The sequence below is a fragment of the Aedes albopictus genome, chromosome 1 (assembly GCF_035046485.1).
Source record: "Aedes albopictus strain Foshan chromosome 1, AalbF5, whole genome shotgun sequence".
Classification (NCBI taxonomy): Eukaryota; Metazoa; Arthropoda; class Insecta; order Diptera; family Culicidae; genus Aedes; species Aedes albopictus.
Window position 1 is genome coordinate 206,452,815 of NC_085136.1, and position 20,147 is coordinate 206,472,961.

Here is a 20,147-nt window from a genome sequence, read left to right on the forward strand (position 1 = left end):
CTGCAAATTGTACTCCTGAAATTTATCAAGAATCTGCCACAGGGTGAACATCTGATCCGTCGTTGATCGGCCCTCACGAAATCCTGCCTGATATTCGCCGACGACGGACTCCTCAATCGGCCTCAGCCTGGGGAACAGAACTCCGGACAAAATTTTGTACGCTGAATTGAGGAGTGTTATTCCTTCCGACAACGACACCAGCAGATAAATTCAGAGCCGCATTACGGCAGAAATTTGGACCTCGCAGAACTCTATGATCGAACAAAGTTCGCCATCACACGAAGTTAACTATCTACAAAACGCTGATTAGACCGGTAGTCTATGAGCACGAAGCATGGACTCTACGTGCAGAGGACCAACGCGCCCTTGGAGTTTTCGAACGGAAGGCGCTGCGTACCATCTATGGCTGAGTGCAGATGGAAGACGGGAATTGGAGACGGCGAACGAACCACGAACTACATCAGTTGCTGAGAGTACCAACCATCGTCCACACCGCGAAAATCGGGAGGCTACGGTGTCAGTATAGCAACTCTACTAAAATGGTTCTTGAGAGTCATTCGACCGGTACAAGAAGACGTGGTGCCCAGCGAGCTAGTTGGGTCGATCAAGTGGAAGACGATCTGCGGACCCTTCGCAGAGTGCTGAACTGAAGACTTGGACTGGGTAGACTGGAGACGATTCCTATGTACAGCAGAGATCACTCAGGCCTTAGTCTGACCGGTATGGTCATCAAAACTGCCGAGATAGATGCTGGGTAAAAAGTGCGAAAATAGAGGCACTTATGGTGTAATAAAAGAGGCATTACGATAACCCCATTCAGTTTGGCTGTTATTTACGTGTCGCTTGTAAGCTTCACAACAAAGATCATCATGTGTGTTAGTTTTCCACAATGAGCGTTTTTCTCGTTTTATCCTGCTCATTACCATCACCACAATCCGATTACGAGTTTTCCTTATTTACTTTTTCCAACTGCCACGGGCACCACAAACAGTAGCATACAAGGGATCGTGATCTTCTGGCACTCAGCATTGCTGCTGGTGTTCTTGATATTCCGATCGGCAATAAAAAAAATTCAAACTCGCGTGACACAACCGACGACAAGCTGCACATTATGGAAGGTTCCTAGCGGAGAAACAAACGTGCGTCGTCGTCGTCGTCGGTCGATAGGCCACATGTGCACACGATTCCGAAGATGTTTGTTCCTTTTTACCAGATCCTCATCTAAGATACGACGATCGCGCTACTCTTATTTTAGTCATTCGTTGCAAGAAGCTCGATCCGACAGGACGTGTTTTCCTATTAGTCATCCGGGGTTTTCAGAGTTTTCCCGAGTTTCCCGCGCGGTGCCGGTAACAGTTTTTCAGTTGATGTTGAATTTTTGTTCGAGTTTGTGTTATGGTTTATGTTGAGTGCGTTTTTGTTGAAGATGTTTGAAAATAAAGTGTTTGTTGCTGGACAAATGGGTACAGAACAGTTTGATGTTACGAGGTGTGTCGATATAGGTGTTCAAATTTCGAACTTCAGTAATATGTCTTTACTTACGCCTACGACACCTGGTACCTTCAAAGACCCGGTATATTTTGGTGAAAGATGTCCAAATTCAAAAGTGTTCTACAGTGGAAAGATGAAAAGTTCGTTTTCTCCGCCATCGTCCAGTCATTCTTCGTTCGAAGATAACAATGCTGAAATGGACGATGAGTCCGACATGGTAAATGCTTCCGAGTCATCAGCCAACAATTACAACCATCAGCCATGTATGATGCAGCAGAAACATGAAGATTTATATTTCAAGTTTGATCCAGAGTATATTGAAAAGATGCAATCCTCGGTGTGTATGTCACCAGCAACGACGATTGCCACTCCACTGACTTCCAACAGCGTCGTCAACTCTGAATACTACAATTTCAACGACGTGAACTGCCAATCTAAGAATCAAAGCCCGTGTTCATCACCTCCGCTTGACCCATGGATTACATCTTCGCTTTCCATGGGATTTCCCAACCTAGTGGATCCAAAGCCATCCAACTCACCGAAACAAACCAACGTTGGAATCCATTCAGGTTGGCAACAGCTACCTTCAATCAAATCTGCCTTCGGTAATTCCATACAGTTTGACGACAGCTCTAAAAACTTTGGGCTACATTCAGCTCATGCAAATTACATGATTGATTACTTCGACACCAGTTTTCTGGACCAATTCAACCAAAATGTGGAGATAAGCGGAAACAGTTCTCACACAAATAACAGCAATGATGCGTATCAGCACCCGGTAGAAAATTACAACACTTCACTGCCGACGGAAAAACCAAACCGTGAGTTTAAAGACATTTGGGTGCAGCAACACCAGCAGCCATGCCATGAATCGGTTGAACACAACAGAAAAGTTTCCATCAAACAGGAAACGCAAGAGGAACCGGAAGATGAGCCGGAAAATGATTCGGAACAGGTGCTGGAGTGTCTTTGGACGGATTGTAATTTGAAATTTCCGGACCAGGGAACGCTGGTTGGTCACATCGAGAAGACGCACGTCGAGGTGAAAAAGGGGGAGGAGTTTGCGTGTTTCTGGCTGGACTGTCCGAGGCGGTACCGCCCGTTCAATGCGCGGTACAAACTGTTGATACACATGAGGGTGCATTCCGGAGAGAAGCCGAATAAGTGCCCGGTAAGTGATGGGCGAGTTCAGTTTTAAAGGTGATTGCCAAGTTAGTGAATATAAGGTTTGGGCATAACAAATTACATTGCATATGGGCTCAAATATTGCGTTACCTAAAATGCGATAAATTCTGAAAGTTTTCAATATTGGTATACATGCCAACTAATATGAAGCGTTTTATGGTAAAATAATACTAAGAGATTTTGCTGCTTGCGGGTATTGGAATCACATTCTCATTTAGGATACGAACGCATTGCCAGTACGGATGTCTCAAGGAAGACCGAAGTTTTTGGCTAATATCCATTGTAGCATCCAAGTTTGTAAATCCGTAACTTTTCAAGATAGGGTTGTGTGCCATCAGTAATCTCATGCTCCCATATTCATACTATTCGAAAACAAGCGATTGCGGCACCGATTGGTTCCGTTCTTTTTGTTTTAATGGGTGCTCACTTCTAACAAAAAATACGAAAATAAGAAACAAAACAAACAATGCTTCAATCCTTTGTATTTCGTAGGATGAAAATGGGAGCCACATGCTTAATAAGGGAACCAAAGCCCTAATTCACATTTTTTTTACCGACGGCTTTTCGAAAGAGGTATTAATAAAGGATAAGTTTGTTCCTTAGTAAATAACTTCACAGCATCACTAAAAGGTTGTAATAACTTTTTGGTTCGATTCTTTATTTTTATAAGAATAAAATTTCTAATTTTTAACATTTTGGCTTTTTAGGAGAGACAATTACTTGTAGTTTCGCTAGCACATGGCATAACTTGCTTACAATTGTAAAAGGTAATTTGACGCTTGAAACATAGCGTAATAGATATAAAACCCATATTCTGAAAAACTGTATCTATTACCATCATCTATTACTTTGCAAAACATGAAACACATTAAGAATCAAAAAGTTATCGAGAAAAAAACTTTTCCAAGGTGCTGTCAATAATTAAAACGGTCGGTAACGTATCTTGAAAAGTATCTGAGCTACTAACTTGGCGTCTTCGTCAGTTACTCAGAACAACATTTTCTACAACTCATGTGAAGAAATCAATCTTGCATATTTAAACATTCAAAGTATAATTTTCTATCTCAATTTTAAGGGAATTTCCGAAAAGATGCGCGTTATCGTAGTGGAAAACTTCCTCGAAGACGCTATGGCGCTAAAAGGCATGGTTTAATTAGCAATTGTGCAATAAAGTAGTTGGATTCTTGGTGATCTAAATAAGAAATTGTTAAAACATCATTTCGTAAAATCACCGGTTTCCGGCCATGCCGGCAATGCCGTTTGGCTGGATGTCGTTTGGCCAAATTAAAATCATCAGAATTTAGAAAGACTTTTCGATATGATAGCTCATAAATATTTCCTTCTCCTGATTAGGCTATTCTTTCTAGTTTTACTATTCAGAGATTGATTCGCGCTGAAACAGACATTATTCTATCAGAGATGTATCCTTCTTTGAAACATAGGCTGTTCTTTCGAGTAATACTGATTTGAGGAACAGTGGCATTATCGTTTGAATTCATAATCACAATATTTTCCGGTGGTCCGAGCTCAACCTTTTACCTTTAAACCCTGAAAAGTCACACGTTCTGTTTATTAATCGATCTTATTACCTTCAATGATACTCAACAATGCTCCAATCAGACACGTTGATAAAATTTCCAATCTGGGTGTTATATTTCACGATCTTTAAATGAGTTTCGTAGGGGGTGCATCTTATGGTTGAACAAAAGTAATCAATAGCTTTTTTAGTTTATAGTCCATTCCAATATGATAAACTAATTTGAAATCTGATTTAGAAATAGTTGTAAAATATTAAAATGAATTCTGTACTTCTTCTGATTGTAGAATTCAAAACCCCAACAATAATCTTATAGGAAATTTATGATCAACTCCAATCAAAATGGCTTGAAGGATTTTCAAAGGCTATGCCAAAACCTTAATTAATCCACCTAGCGGTGATGGCGCCTTCCTCGTGCCTTCGAAAACACATTTCAACAAAACTCAAGTGACATGTAGATGAATATCGCACTTTCATACATTAAACAAAAATCCATTACATATGTGCCATATGGCACCAGAAATCATATCGTTTATGTAGCTTTGATGTTTGCGCCTATATGTCTTAAGGACATATATGAGCGAATCCAAAGATGACCGTCACAATGGCTGCCTTGCAAATACCGAAAGGGTGGATCTCGTCATCTAAACAACAAACAGAGCTGAAAAAGCAATGAGTAGCCTTGCTCACTCGTGATAAACATTGAGTAGCATTTTCGTTTTCGGGCGTTTTGTGGATGACGAGGTCGGTGCTCTCAAAAATGCACCTGGACGCTCTCTCATTTCACCATAATAAAAAGCTGCTATCTTGAACTTTGAGCCGCAATTTTGGATTGAAGTCCGCCATCTTGACTATTCTGGTCTTTATTTTTAGACTCCACATTTCTTCCCCATACCAGATATACCCATAAGGACTGTATCGGAAATTAACTATAAACGTTGAAAATGCTTTATCTCGAAGCACGGTTGGTCTTTTCATTCCGGTTCTTCTATGAAATCTTCACAATATAGTTAAGTTTAGAACAGTTTGAAGAAATTTGGAAAATGTTTAGTATTATTGAGAATATGGTTCTATGAGTATACTACACAAAATAATAATCTGTACAAACTGCATCTTTTTTATTTTTTTTAACGTTTCAATCATTTATAGCGAAAAAAAATTGTACGGGGAAAAATCTGGAAAATAATGATTATTACTAGCAGTTATGTACATATAACATATCACTCAATACCGGCTTTTAAAATTCCTATTTTGGATAGAAAAACCTCCTACATTCAGAATATGGTCTATCCCAAAAAACACCTGCTTTTTGGTCGAACTTTGACGCTCTGTTTCAAATATCTTCAGAGGTTATAAAATTCCGTTCTTTGGTAAAACTACCTGTTCAATAGATTGAAATACATACCCAATTGAAAAAAAATGCAAATAGTCAACTTTATGTATTTTTTATTTGCGAAATCGTTCTTTGAAGACGCATAAAAAAAGAGTTCTTCGAAAAATGACCTTTTTTCAATTTTAAGAATTTCTCTAAACTGCGGAGGGAATTTTTCTTGATAAAAATAATTTTCCTTTTTCATGAGAATTCTGGAAAAGAACATGTTTGCGTAAAAATAAAAGAAAAAATAGAATATTTTCTCACAGTTTTCACAATTTCAAATTTTTAAGAGGTGTCCAAAATTTTAAGAACATATGTGCAATCTTTGAGATAAAAGTTCAAGTTAAATGATTATTTTTTGAAAATCAGAACTGCCATTCTTTATTCAAAAGATTTTTATAGTATTTCCAAAAATAAAGTTATGTTTATTTCGAACAGATTATGAATGCAATTATGAACGTTTATAGTTAATTTCCGATACAGTCCTTATTGCATGGTTTTAGAGCCTCCATTGAACAGCCGCCATCTGATCACCATTTTTTGGAGTCCACAATTCGTCCCTATAACAAATAAACCCTTATGACACGGATTTAGAGCTTAAAACGCCATTAAACAACCACCATCTTGAATTTGGAGCCGTCATCTTGGTGTTTGGGCTACCATTTTGCATATTGCGGTCACCTTTTCTGACTCCAGACGTCTTCCCTATACCAAATATACCCATATTACATGCAGTTAGGGTCTAAAACTGCTTTAAACAGCCACCGACTTGAATTTGGAGCCGCCATTTTGGATTTTAGATCGCCCTCTTGGAAATTGTGGTCGCCATTTTTGGACTCCGGATATCTTCCTTATACCAAATATACCCATTTTTCATAGTTTCAGGGCCTAAAACTCCATTAAACAGCCTCCATCTTGATATGAAGCCGCCATTTTGAATTTTAGTCCGCTATCTTGGATATTCAGGTTGCCATTTTTGGACTCCGGACTTTTTCTCCATACAAAATATACTCTTCTTGCATGGTTTTAGGGCCTAAAACTCCGTTATACAGCCGCCATCTTGAATTTAGAGCCCCCATTTTGTATTTTAGATCGCTATCTTGGATATTCAGGTTGCCATTTTTGGACTCCGGACACCTTCCCCATTCAAATTATAACCATATTGCATGGTTTTAGACTCCACCATCTTGAATTTGGAGCCGCCATCTTGGATATTCAGGTCACCATTTTTGGACTCCGTACTAGACGTGTGCGCCGAAGCAGTTTTCACCGGCGGCGGCGCTTATAGTAGTTTGAGGCAACGGCGGCGGCGACGCCGGCGCCACGCCGTTCGCCCTATTCGGCGGCGGCGTAATCGGCGTGACCTTATTTTTTAGTGAAATTCTAAAAAACGTTAATGCAGAATAATTTGCTTCCTGAACTTAAGTACAATTTTCATATAATTTTGTGTGAAAGGAGATATCAATAAAAACTATCCTTGCAAGAATTATGCTATAAATTTTAGAGAGAATCCCTGAGGTCGTATATATACCAGGAAATTTATAAAGGATTCCTCTCGATGGAAATTCACAACGTCGCACGTCTCTTCTTAGGATATTCTATTCTAAAAAAAAAACATTTTAGACCAGTGTCATGGTAAAAGATTTTTTTTTAAGTTCTGTGAGGGTTCTTTTCAGGAATTCCTGGATGGTTGTTTTCATGCGTTCCTTCAGGAATTTCTCCAGAAAATGTTCAATAGATTCTTCTAGAAGTTTCTCCAGGAGGCTTCCTGGAAGATCCTCAGATATTCCTCCACGGGTGGGATCGCAAACTTCTCTAGAGATTTATAGAAACCTTCCTTCGTGGATTCTTTCAGATTTTTTTCCGGCGACCCCAAAAAATCCCTCCAAAAATTCTTTCAGGAGTTCCTTTAGAAATCACTTCAGGAATTATTTCTTGACATTTCTTCAGGAATATCTCAAGAATATCTCTTCTTGGAATTACTGCACAGCATTTTCCAGTTTTCCAGAATATTTCTTTTTGTGATTCATACTTACTTCACAAGTTCTTCTAGGGAAATTGTATTAGGGAGTTTTATCCACTAATACCATGCAGACTTTGTGCAAGGTATTCTTTCAAGAATCCAGAAGTATGTCTACGAGTTCTTCCAGTGTTTGTTCTAAATCATTCATTAGGGGACTCATTCATTTTTTTTTTCTTTGCTGGTGTCTGCTTGGTGCATTTTTTTAGTACCTTTGTCCGCAACTTCTGCACGAATTTCCGATGAATTGTTTTCAAGGATTCCTTCAGAAACTTCTTAATGATTTTATTCAGAAATTCCTCATGGATGTTCTGTAAAAATGCCTTCAGCGATTTTCTCAAAAACCAATCCAGGATTTTTTTTCCTTATTTTTCCAAAAATTTCCATAAAATTCTTTCAGAAACTCCTCCAATGCCATTTCAGTAGTTTTTGTGGTGAATCTCAGGAATTCCCCCAAGGAATTTTCCAGGAACTCCTCCAACGATTGTTTCTGAAATTGTTTCAATAAAATTAAATTTCATCACAAAATTTTTGAACATTTTTTTAAGATAACCCTCCAAGAATAACTCCTACATGTTTCATGTAATTTTATGAACTACTTCTGCAAATATCTGTGGAGTAATATCTCAAAGAATTCCTGGAAATATTTCTGAAAGAACCGCAGGAGGCATTCCAAAGAAAAACCTTCTAGGCATTTCTTTGGTAACCCCTGACGATGTTTTCAATGGGACTCCTTGGAAGAAAGTCATGGATAAATGTTTGAGGTAATCTCTTACTGATATTAATGAAGACATCCTTAAACTACTGAAGGAGTCTTAAGTGATATTTCAGATGAAATTCTTTAGTGGGCTTTAGATGAAATCCATAGAGGAATTTCTGAAAAAATCCTTGGAGGAATTTTTGAAAAAAACTGTTTGTCTAATTCCTGAAGATTATGTGATAGAATCAGGCGTGACGCAAATTTATTGCACAGAACGTAAGCAATTTAATGACGTAAATTTATAGGTCTTAAGACTTATTAATATGTCATTCTTGTAAAATTGAATTCAATGTGACGTAAACAATTTTTGAATCGTGCATCATTACGTTTCAAATGACGAAAAATGCAGTTAAATGTTAAAGAAAATTACGTCAGTTGAGCGTTTATGGACAATTTATGGAAGAACTTAAAACACCTCTAAAAAATATTTCTGAAAGAACATTCGAATATTTTTTTAAGAATCCTTGGAGAAATTTCTGAAAGAATGCTGGACTTTTTATTTTATAAAAATAAAACGCTGTTAGAATATCAGGAATCCAAGGATGGTTTTCTGAAAAAAAAAAACCCGGAGAAATTTCTTAAATTATCACTGAGCTTCTCACGCATGGAGTTGATTTAGAAGAATTTATGATGAAATTTCTGGAGGGTACTGTATAGGAATATCTGAAGATTGCATGGAATATATGCCTTGAAAAATGTCATTCGTAAATTGCCATAAAAATCTTCCAAGAGATAAACAAAGAATATGTAGGAGGATGTGTTTGTGAACCAAATTGGATAACCGCTAAGATTTTTTTTGATAATTAGTTATGGATTACAAAAGAGACTCGCTTAGTACTTAAAATTGAATAAGTGAGGATCTTCAATGTGTTGCTGTAAGAAACACAAAGTAAATCGAATAAAAATGTTACAAAAGATAGAAGAATTACAGAAATATACATCTACAGTAGACGTTCGCTCGGTGCAAACGGTTTAACTGCAATGCTTTTTGACTGCAAGTCCGCTAAGTGCAACACTTTTGCAGTTATCGTTCCGCTATCTGTCAAAAACAAAACGTCAACAGAGTTGGGATATTTTTCGGATGCACTTCAGCTGCATTGCGATGTTTTTGAGTGCATTTTGGCTGCGTCCAACAGCATTTGACATCTGTTTGACGACTGTCAGTCGTTGCAGTTAGCGAATTTCATTCGGTAACTGAAACGTAAACATGTTGCACTTATCAAACGTCTACTGTAATATGCAGAAGAAAAAAAACAATAGAAATTGTTTAAAAATTGCTATCAGGTTTAATTAGGTGGTTCGTTAAGTGTTGGTGTGAAAAAATCTTTGTCGTTTTTTCATCGGCGTGGGAAATTTGGGTCGGCGGCGTGGAAAAATATGAACAGCGGCGCGCCGGGTCAATTTAACTGGCGGCGGCGGCGTGGAAAAATCGTTGGCGACGGCGGCGCGGCGCGGCGGCGCACACGTCTACTCCGTACATCTTGTCCATACAAAATATACTCTTATTGTATGGTTTTAGAGCCAAAAACTCCACTAAACAACCGCCATCTTGAATTTGGAGCCGCCATATTAGATTTTAGACCGCCATACCAAATGCACCCATATTGCATGGTTTTAGGGTCTAAAACTCCTTTAAACAGCCTCCATCTTGAATTTGAAGCCACCATCTTGAATTTTAGAACGCCATCTAAAGGTCCCCATATTTGGACACCGGACATCTACCCCATACAAAACATACCCTTATTGCATGGTTTAGGGCCTAAAACTCCGTTATACAGCCGCAATCTTGAATTTGGAGCCGCCATCTTGAATTTTAGACCACCATCTTGGATACTCCGATCGTCATTTATGGACTCCAGACATCTTCCCCATACAAAATATACCCATGTTACATGGTTTTAGTGCCTAAAACTCCATTAAACAGCCGCCATCTTGAATTGAAGGCGCCATCTTGGATTTTAGACCGCCATCTTGGATTTTAGACCGCCATCTTGGATATTATGGTCGTCATTTTTGGACTCCAAACATTTTCCCCATACAAAATATACCCATATTGCATGGTTTAGGGCTTAAAACCCCATTATACAGCCGCCATCTTGAATTTGGAGCCGCCATTTTGGATTTTAGACCGCCATCTTGAATTTTGGACCGACATCGTAGAGTTTTCGGTCTCCTGTGTTAATATCCGCACAAAATTTGTCAGCCATGCTGAACGTTACAAAAATCGCCGCAGTTTGATGTGTCGCATGATGGGGCTTGATCGGGCACTTGGTTCAGTTTTATATGTGGCCAGTTCTACCAGTGCGGGTCCGGATCACTCAAATGGCCATAGCTCCGGAACGCCTTGATCGATCCGGACCATTTTTAATAGCAAACAATGCGGTAAAATTCCGGTTCGATTCGAGCTATAATCCGAAAAATCGGCCAATGGGAAGTGCCTTGAAAGTGAGTGACCTTTTTGTACACAGACATACATACACACATACAGACATCATCTCGATTCGTCGAACTGAGTTGATGGGTATATGTGACTTGACCCTCCGAGCCTTCTATCGAAAATTCGTTTATTGAGTGATCATATAGCCTTTCAATACACTTTGTTGTACGAGAAAGGCAAAAGGCTAAGCCTTACTCTACATGTATTATATGATATAAATAAAATAAATAAAATAAAATAATCTATTTTCGGCCGACCGGCAATCGGCCAAACGACCCTTTCGGCTAAATGGCGTTCGAGATAACAGCATCCGGTCAAATGGCATTCTGCCAAATGACCCGGAACCAAAAGCACCGTTTCTCGAGACGGATGACGGCTTGACGGATCTTTGTGAAACCTTGATGGTATCTGTACAGCCCCTAATGCCCCGTGGTAGGTATAGCTTTCCTTCTTTTTATTGTGCATTTGACCGAAATGACGATCGAAAAAAAATCTCGATTTTTTGTTTTACCAAATTTTAAAATTAAGTCTACCTATCTCTCAGAACGGGGAGGGTCAAAATATCACAAATTTATGAGAGTTTTGGCACTTCTCAGAAAAACGCTCACCTATTCTGGACAATTTGCATGCCAAAGGGGAATGGGCTCTGTGGATCTCATTAGCTGGTTTTGCTTATATCCTAACGAGTCTGCATTTGGATGTACTTTCAGTTGTGATGATTCAGGATAGTAAGACGGGTTGTGCAGGTTAGGAGAATGACTGATTTCAGAATGCTTCAGGACTTCAGGAGAGATTTAGGGACAATTCCAGTTGCCGAATTACCATGCCTGTTAGCAGGAATGACGATAGGAATGATGATAGGAACGATCTTCTTTTGGTAGAAATGCAATATCTTCTTTGTTTTTAAATATTTTACTTGCACGAGATGAACCAGCCGAGGGCTGAAAATCTCGATAATAAAGAAAAATAATAATAATAATAAACATTTTACTCTGGGGATTTTTTAATAGTCAAGGGGAACACTTTTGCTTAAAAATGCATGGTACCGTATGCCGGGTTCAAATTGAACAGCGGGGCGACATTGGTCATTCGCGGACTGAATTGTAATCCCATAGTTAGTAGCAACTTTTACACTTCGTGAAAATCATAAAATTCATACCTTCTCTAGTTCATAGATATCAGAAAAGTTAGTCTTGCATTGCTTTTTAAGAGTTGTTCAATATATTTTTTACATAGTCGAAACCGTTGCTACTGAACAATCGAAGAAAATTGTCTACCTTTAGTCGTTTAAGGGCCAATTTCAAAATTTAAAAATGCTTTTTAACAGTCGAATTCACAAGTTTTAAGAGTTTCGACGCGCTATTTGTGTTCAGAAGATCAAGATTAAGTATGTAAGTCAATTTTCTATTCTTTCGGATGTTCGATTGTGTGCCGATCAATTTCGCCGCAAAGTGGCATTTTTAATTTTTACATTTTCGGAGTTATTTAACTTAATGTTTAAATTTGTTGAACAAGATTCTGACACGTAGAGATCTACCCGGTACTGATTTTGCAGAATTTTTTGGCACTGTTTGAATTGCAACTAATGTTTCTTTTATTCTTCAATCACTTAACCTAATTTTACAGCTCTTTTGTCCACTAGGGCACTGCCTGAGCGATTCCAATTGGCGGCTGCACTTACACTTTGTTCAGCGCCTAAAAGTATTCTATTCTTATTCTACTATATCGAACTGGTTGCCTTTGCGCTGCTGTCACTTTGCTACCTTGTCCAAGGTAGAATTATGAGCATGAGGATGCGGATGATGTGAGGATGATGTGTTTCTTTTCCAGTCCGATTGGGGGTCCATTATGAGTTGCCGTTAGCCGATTATCCAGGTTTCCGGGTCCGTTGGAGCATATGCTCTGAAAAGAGTCAGGTGCCAGCCGCTCTCGGGGGAAAAGCAACCGACAAAAAATTGCAAGTCCCTGGGCTGGGATCGAACCCATGACCACTCACTTATGAAGTGAACGTGTAGCCACTACGCTACGGGCCCCAGCATGCAATTAATGTTATCAGCAAAAGTTTTTTTTAAGTGATCAATTTGACTCCAGTTTACGTGCCTCTGGAGCCGACCTACTGATACCAGTTTACGGTACCTCCCCACTTTGCACCTTTCCCCATCTGTTGGCCGAAAATACGTTGCTTTTTTGTTTTTTTTTAATCAATTCTACATTTGTTCAAATTTCAAAGTTATGTTATTATCAACAGTTTTAACTGGTCCTTGGCATGCGATGTATCACTAGCCATCTTAGTCTGTTGAGGTTTTCATCGCAGAACTATTCTAAGGCTTCCAAAGTACTCCGAAGTTTGATGATGATGATGATGATGATTTTGTTCTACCATCTAATGTAGCAAGGCATCTGCCTATAGCACTGGAATAATCTGAAAAGCGATTTGATCAAGATTGTGTTGTTGTTAATGATCTGTCATTCTCCTGTATGAAGGCGCAAAAAGGGTTGTGCGGACCCTCAAGCAACAACTGCAAAATCAAGCCCTCGATTGACAGAATACTCCCTATACATGGGGTCGATGAGCCTACCCTCAATCCACGAGGTGTTAACAATAAGGAGGAGGCAGTTCCAGGCTCCTGTCCAAATCGTTTCAATCGGGTGCCCTGATGTTCCCTCCCTTCCCCAATATATGATATGATATGATATGATATGTGTTATTATATGATAGAACAATCTTACCTTTATGTTATCTGAAAACAAAAAGGTTATGATTATATTTGGTTAGCATTTATTCATACATGAAATTTACCTGAATCCTCCTGAAATAAAATGTTAACTAGCAGTAAAAAATCAAGATCAAGCAGCAAGATCTAAGTTTGGTAACCAACAAAGCAGCAGTTGGCCACCTGTCTGCATCGGCTGATAGTCAGGATCTGGGAAACCGAACAGCTACCGGAGGAGTGAAAGGAAGGGGTAATCTGCCCCATTCACAAGAAAGGCGACCATTTGGAATGTGAGAACTTCAGGGCGATCACTATTTTGAATGCTGCCTACAAAGTGCTATCCCAGATCATCTTCCGTCGTCTGTCACCTAAAACAAATGAGTTCGTGGGAAGGCTGATGGTGAATGCCTAAAAAAAAACAAAGTACATGCTGGTAGGCGGAACCGAACACGACCGGTTCCGTCTGGGTAGTAATGTTACGATAGACGGGGATACTTTCGAGGTGGTGGAGGAATTCGTCTACCTCGGATTCTTACTGACGGTTGACAACAACGTGAGCCGTGAAATTCGGAGGCGCATCATCAGCGGGGCCCGACTTCCGCTACGGGCTCCAGAAGAAACTGCCGTCGAAAAAGATTCCACCACGCACCAAAAACACCATGTACAAAACGCATGCTCGAGGAGGACCTACAAGCACTCGGAGTTTTCGAGCGACGCGTGCTAAGCAGAGTTTCCCATTGCTCATGTGTACATAAATGTGACAGCGAGCCTCCCACCAAATTGTCTCCTAGCTCTTCAAAATCGCAGTGTGCTGCGCTGCTAGGAGGCTCAAGAAAATCCTGTGGGTGCGAGCTAAGCGCATAGCTCCCGGGGAGCTCGTCTCATGTGCTGCATGAGCTGTTGGTATCTAAGGTGAAAAACAACTTCTTGGTAACGAAGAACATCAATAACTTTTTTCCGTACACAACTCAAGTGTCTGGTTGGTCTATGCGATACGACTAGGGGCTCTCAATGCAAAGGTTAAGGTTTCAATTCTCGTTCGTTTAGGAAGTTTTTGTCGTGAAATTTTCTAATTTAATCAGCGCATGAGACGAAGCTCATGAGACACATCTTGAGAAAAATGAGGCGCACAACTTTCAGTCTCAAAATGTACAGAGCTCCTGGGAGCTCGCTTGCAATGAGGCTCCCGTACATGGGACTACAGCACGTGTACATCAACTCTGGTGCTAAGAACGATCTTCGGCGTTGTGCAGGAGAACGGTGTGTGACGGAGAAGGATGAACCACGAGTTCGCTGCACTGTACGGCGAACCCAGCATCCAAAAGTTGGCCAAAGCCGGAAAGATACGATGGGCAGGGTAAGTTGTAAGAATGCCAGACAACAACCCTGCAAAGTTGGTGTTCGCGATAGATCCAGTTGGCACAAGAAGGCGTGGAGCGCAGAGAGCACCATGGGCGGACTAGGTGGAGTGTGACTTGGCGAGCATTGGGCGCGACCGAGGATGGAGAGCGGCAGCCACAAACCGAGTATTGTGGCGTACTATTGTTGATTATGTCTTGTCTTAATGATGTTGAACAAATAAATGTATGTAATGTATCTAAGTTTGGTGTGGCAGATCTTACACCGCAACGCACTATTGCAAGGGTAGATCACCCTCGTTACGGGAAATCCAACATACTATACAAATTTTATCCGCAATGAACGTTTGCAGAATATTGTCTACGGTACTCAAAAAGCCTCAATGCACCGCTAGAAAATTCATACTTTATGAATTACATATGTGATCTAGATCAGCCTTTCTCAAACTTCTTTACTCTCGCGTGAATTTCTTACAGGGCTCCAGTTACTCTAGAATTTATTTTGAGGATCTATAGGATTTAGCATCATTGCTGATCACTCTGTTCAAGGTCACTTTGAATGTCATTAGACCTCGCAATATTAAGAGCAACTCGATATTATGGTAGTTGGATATTCCGTGAAATACAGATTACCTTCAATACACTTTGAAGTTTGAGTTATAATTAATATATACTGCATCATGCTTTAATTGTAAAAAATGTTCGTGGAATGTAGTCTATGCTGCTGAAGGAGTCTCAGTGCATAATATAGTGTTTTTGTATGTTCATGGGATATACAAGGCTATCCAAACTATTCTGGAATTAGGACCTTCAAGGTCTACGAGCTCTACTGTTGATGCTCTTCACTCTATCAGCATTATTCTTTCACGGTTGTATCTGTTGTACCTCATAGTTATATGACTATTTCTATGTGTTGCAATTTGGGTGTCCACTGGCATACAGATGGATTCCAATGTATATTGTAGTATGGTTCGTAATGTCTGTAAATCCACAGGTTAATTTTATTGTGGTGAAGGCTCGCGGAACAAAATCTACGCTACTCGTAGAGCCTCAGAGTGTAATTCTGATAACTTAGCAACATTCACTTGGTAATCTAGGTCATCCAAACTATTCTGGAGTTAAGATCTTCAAAGTATACAAGCTCTTGTATCTTTTGCCACGTAAAGCCACGTATTTCCAAAACAGCAAAGGGGGTACAAAAGGAAGTACCATGCTTTTTAGCCCAACTATTCTCCTTAACTATAAAAAAGATTCCAAAGAATTTTCGGAAGCAAAGAATTTTCTTTGCATTTCTACCAAAAGAAGATCGTCCCAGGTGTTTACGAGCTAAAGCAAGCTGTTGGTGCACATTCTTGGTAACTTCGTTGTGACGATCGAGTTGAGCTAATCTTGCAAACAATGAACAACCTGCAACGACATGCACGTTCGTTTCTCCTTCTTAAGGTATTGGTATCTTCTGCAAAGTTGCATAAAAATGTTTTATTGAATCAAACTATTACCCTATTACCTTATTTGTTCAATATTCAGAGTTGTGTTATTTGTTGTGAACAATTCCTTCAAACGGTTTTTTGTTATAACTTTTCTCTAAGGATTTTTGGGATTTTTCGTGTGTTTTACAAAGATGTTCGTTGTGATGAAATACACCTCCTACTGTTTTTTATAAATTGAGATTACGCTCCAAGTGAAACAGAGCCTGCATCTCAATTTGTTTTTGGATGAGCCCTGTAGAAATCCCTGCTGGAATCACGGAAGGAATATTAGAGACAATACCTTTTCTACGAAAGGTATTTATTTCCTTTCTCCTATACATACAGGAATTCCTATATAGGTATTTCTTTTTATAGGAAAGGAATTCCTTATAGGAAATTTATTTTTCTCTGGGTTATGGTTGTGAGCCCCATCATACTAGTATGAAGCAGGTTTCTTCGGAGATTATGTCCTGTGGTCACATTCGATATTCCCTAAACGGTTTAAAACTGTATATAAATAATGTTCGATGGTATAGGTGTAAGTTTTCATGGAAAGAGTGGATTTAATTGCAAATCACAATGAAAAACACACTGTGTATCGAAAAACAGCCTTTTTATAAAAATCTTACCAGTAGTGACCCACCTGAATAACTCTGGCTACATGGACCACTCCGTAATTCTCTGTCACTTTTACAAACTAGACATATGTACGAGTATACTGTAGAAAAAAAAATCAAATCCATTAAATGTTCGCTGAACAGCAAGGTTTTTAGTTCGTTTGTGCTGACTTAGATCAATACGGGTTAACAAAGTTGTTATACATGGCAAAGTAAGTGTCTTCTTTGAAGACAGCAAAGTTGTATCTAAAATATTGTTTTCCTTTTAATGTCAACTCTTCAGGTCCAAATTGCTTACGGTCATGAAATTGGGCCTTAGGAAACAGTGTGCAATCTCGGGCCGGATCACAACGTCCGAGGCCATACTGTCCCGGTCGTTAAGTCGCGTTTGTTTTTTGAGAAGTAACGTCCAAAAGTTTGGATGCGTCATAACATCCTATGTGCCTTCTTTCCTTGATCTTTGTGGCGTATCTGCATGTTCGGACGTTATGATACGAAAAACGCGCCATAAAGTCCTAGGACATTATTGCCTCGGACGTTATGTTATGATACTACGCCGCCATACACTCACCAAATCACTCTCGACCTGGGCAGCCCATCTTGTCCTCTGTGCGTCACTTCTATCTGTGTACCATCCGGATTTCTTGTAAACACAGTCATTGCAGGGTTGCTATCTGGCATTCTGGTAACATGTCCCGCTCTCCGTATTCTGCCTAAGAGAAGTTGGGTTTTCCGAAGAAGGGCCTGAGCTACGCTACACGCAGCTCTCACGGACGCTACCAAAGATCGTCCTCAGAAGTCGTCGCTCCAACACCGCAAGAGCCTTCAGGCCCTTTCAGGTTTTATGATCATAGCGCACCACTGCGATCCTAATGTTCTGACGATTATATCCATGTCGTCAGCGAAACACACAAATTGGCCGGATCTCTTAAAAATCGTACAAAATAGCAGGCACGAAGGACCATGAAAATCGAGCTCGGTTAACTCATTTCTTCCACTCCTCCGGTAGTTGTTTTATTTCTCAGATTTTGACAATAATTCGGTGCTGACAAATGTCAAACATTTACGGGCTTATCTTGATAAGTTCACCTTCATGCATACCAGCAGCCTTATTGTTGTTGAGCTGTTCAATGGCGCTCTCTGCTCCATTGAGGTGTTTGTCAAAATGCTGCTGCTACCTTTAGATAACCTCAAGTTGGTCCGCTAAGATGCTTTCAAACGTTTTCTGTATGCATAACAAGCTTATACAATTTAGTTCAAACTATGAAATATAAAACCGCAGCATTAACGCTACATATCTCTTTTTTTTCTCACATAGTTTTCTGGATGTGAAAAGGCTTTTTCTCGACTCGAGAATTTGAAAATCCATCAACGATCACACACGGGCGAGCGACCTTACAATTGCCAGTACTTTGGTTGTTCCAAAGCCTTCAGCAATAGTTCCGATCGAGCGAAACACCAGCGAACCCATTACGATACGGTAAGTAGGATCATTTACCGTCAATCATTTGAAATTTTATTAACAGTTTTATTTTCAACGCATTCGTTTTGTTTCAGAAACCCTACGCCTGCCAGCTTCCAGGGTGTTCCAAACGATACACCGATCCGTCCAGCCTTCGCAAGCATGTGAAAAACCATGCCTGCCGAGCGGAAGGACACGGACGTCGGAAGTCACACAAAGATTCGCTAGCAACGCATAGCTCCTCGGTATCCAGCACAACCATCGATTCTTTACGACGGCATTCCGAGTCATCGATCAATACCCAGTACGAACCTCCGCCGACTCCATCGCAGGTGGACACGAGCGGTGAAAACGCGTTCGAGTTTGATGAAGTTTTCGACGACGCCCCTACCCAGCTGGTTTCCGATCGAGTTGAGTATAACGGCAACTCGAACCCCTCGGTAAACGGTTTGAACTTCAACGATATGTCCAGTTGCTTCATGAAAATGATGCAACCGGATCACTGCTCTAGCCCCGGTGAAAAGCCCTGCCAAGATGAGTATATTTCGTATGAATGCGTGAAAAACTTCCTCGGCGAGGGTAACTATCTGGAAGAATACCATTTGGAAGACAGTGCAATCAATGTGGATGTAGATCATAGCCAAAAGGTGATTTCACCGTTTGAATACGACTTTTTCAACAATGTTGTTTGAGTTTTTTGCTTAGCGTTCATAGAGTTGTAATATATTTTAGTCTACTATTTTTGTAACATATACCAAATACCAAAGAGAACTCCGTACTTAGAAAATGTAGCTTTAAATCTTGGTTCTTCCAAAACTAAAAGTTGTTTTTAAAAGGAATGTTTTAAATCGATAGTTATTATGATTCGAATACCTGTACAACCCAACCAATCCAAAGGACATTGCCAAAAATTTAATTAACATATAAGCATGTTTGATAGATAAGGATATTGATGTATACAATGGAACAAAGGTACTGTTATGAGATTATTAGAAAATTTATTCTGAAATTCGAAAACAAAACAACCGTGAAAAGACAAAATGTAATTGTTACAAGAGTTCAAAAAGCATTTGTGATCATACAGATAGATGTTGGATTTGAGACGTCATTTGGCTTGCATTATACAGCGTCGGTGGAAATCGTTATGGAAAAGAGTTCATGATTTTATATGTATATAATTTTGGCGAACTCAAATACCCAATTATACCAATAAAATATAAGATCTCCATAGTGTAAGTTTAAAAACCATCAAATATACGAAATTTATTTGTATTTCTGTTACCTTTTGTTTTGAAAGAACAGTTATTCCCATTAAGTCAATTGAAAAAGAAAATAGTTGAAATTTGATCGTGTACTACTGTTTATGCTCTCATTTTTTTTTTCTTATTTTGGCGTAACGTTATCAGAGATATGAGGCCTGTTTTTCAGCACTTACTGTTTTTATTGCGAGCTTTATTTGCCAAAGATCATTTTTCCATTCGTATATCGAGGGGTAGGCTGCAAAAAGGTGAGTCGATAAAGAGAGCGTCCAACATACCTCTGCTCCTCACAAGCTCCAACTTATGCTTCCACGGGGCATGCGATGACAAAGACCGCCAGCTAAGAGCAGTGTGCTTAGCTGGTAGTGTAGCCTGGGCACTGTTGTCCTTCTGACTTCAGCTAGATTGAGTAGGTACGACCCGAGCATCTGTTCACCAAGGAGGCTCAAACAGCGTCTGTTCT

General features: G+C 39.7%; 1 protein-coding gene across 1 annotated transcript; it reads left to right on the forward strand.

The window, feature by feature from the left end:
- The first annotated feature begins 653 nt into the window (after nucleotides 1-653).
- Nucleotides 654-19,763, forward strand: LOC109430300 (uncharacterized). Its single transcript, XM_019706354.3, has 3 exons — nucleotides 654-2,662; nucleotides 18,282-18,443; nucleotides 18,521-19,763. Exons 1-3 carry the CDS (start codon nucleotides 1,403-1,405, stop codon nucleotides 19,115-19,117), a joined length of 2,019 nt encoding a protein of 672 aa, XP_019561899.2. The 5' UTR covers nucleotides 654-1,402; the 3' UTR covers nucleotides 19,118-19,763.
- Nucleotides 19,764-20,147: the final 384 nt, after the last annotated feature.

Excerpts from the sequence above, each read along its gene's own strand:
- LOC109430300 (XM_019706354.3), top strand. The coding sequence starts at position 1,403 with ATGTTGAGTGCGTTTTTGTTGAAGATGTTTGAAAATAAAGTGTTTGTT. Across the intron at positions 2,663-18,281 it reads AGAAGCCGAATAAGTGCCCG|TTTTCTGGATGTGAAAAGGC; the intron begins GTAAGTGATGGG and ends TTTCTCACATAG. Across the intron at positions 18,444-18,520 it reads AGCGAACCCATTACGATACG|AAACCCTACGCCTGCCAGCT; the intron begins GTAAGTAGGATC and ends GTTTTGTTTCAG.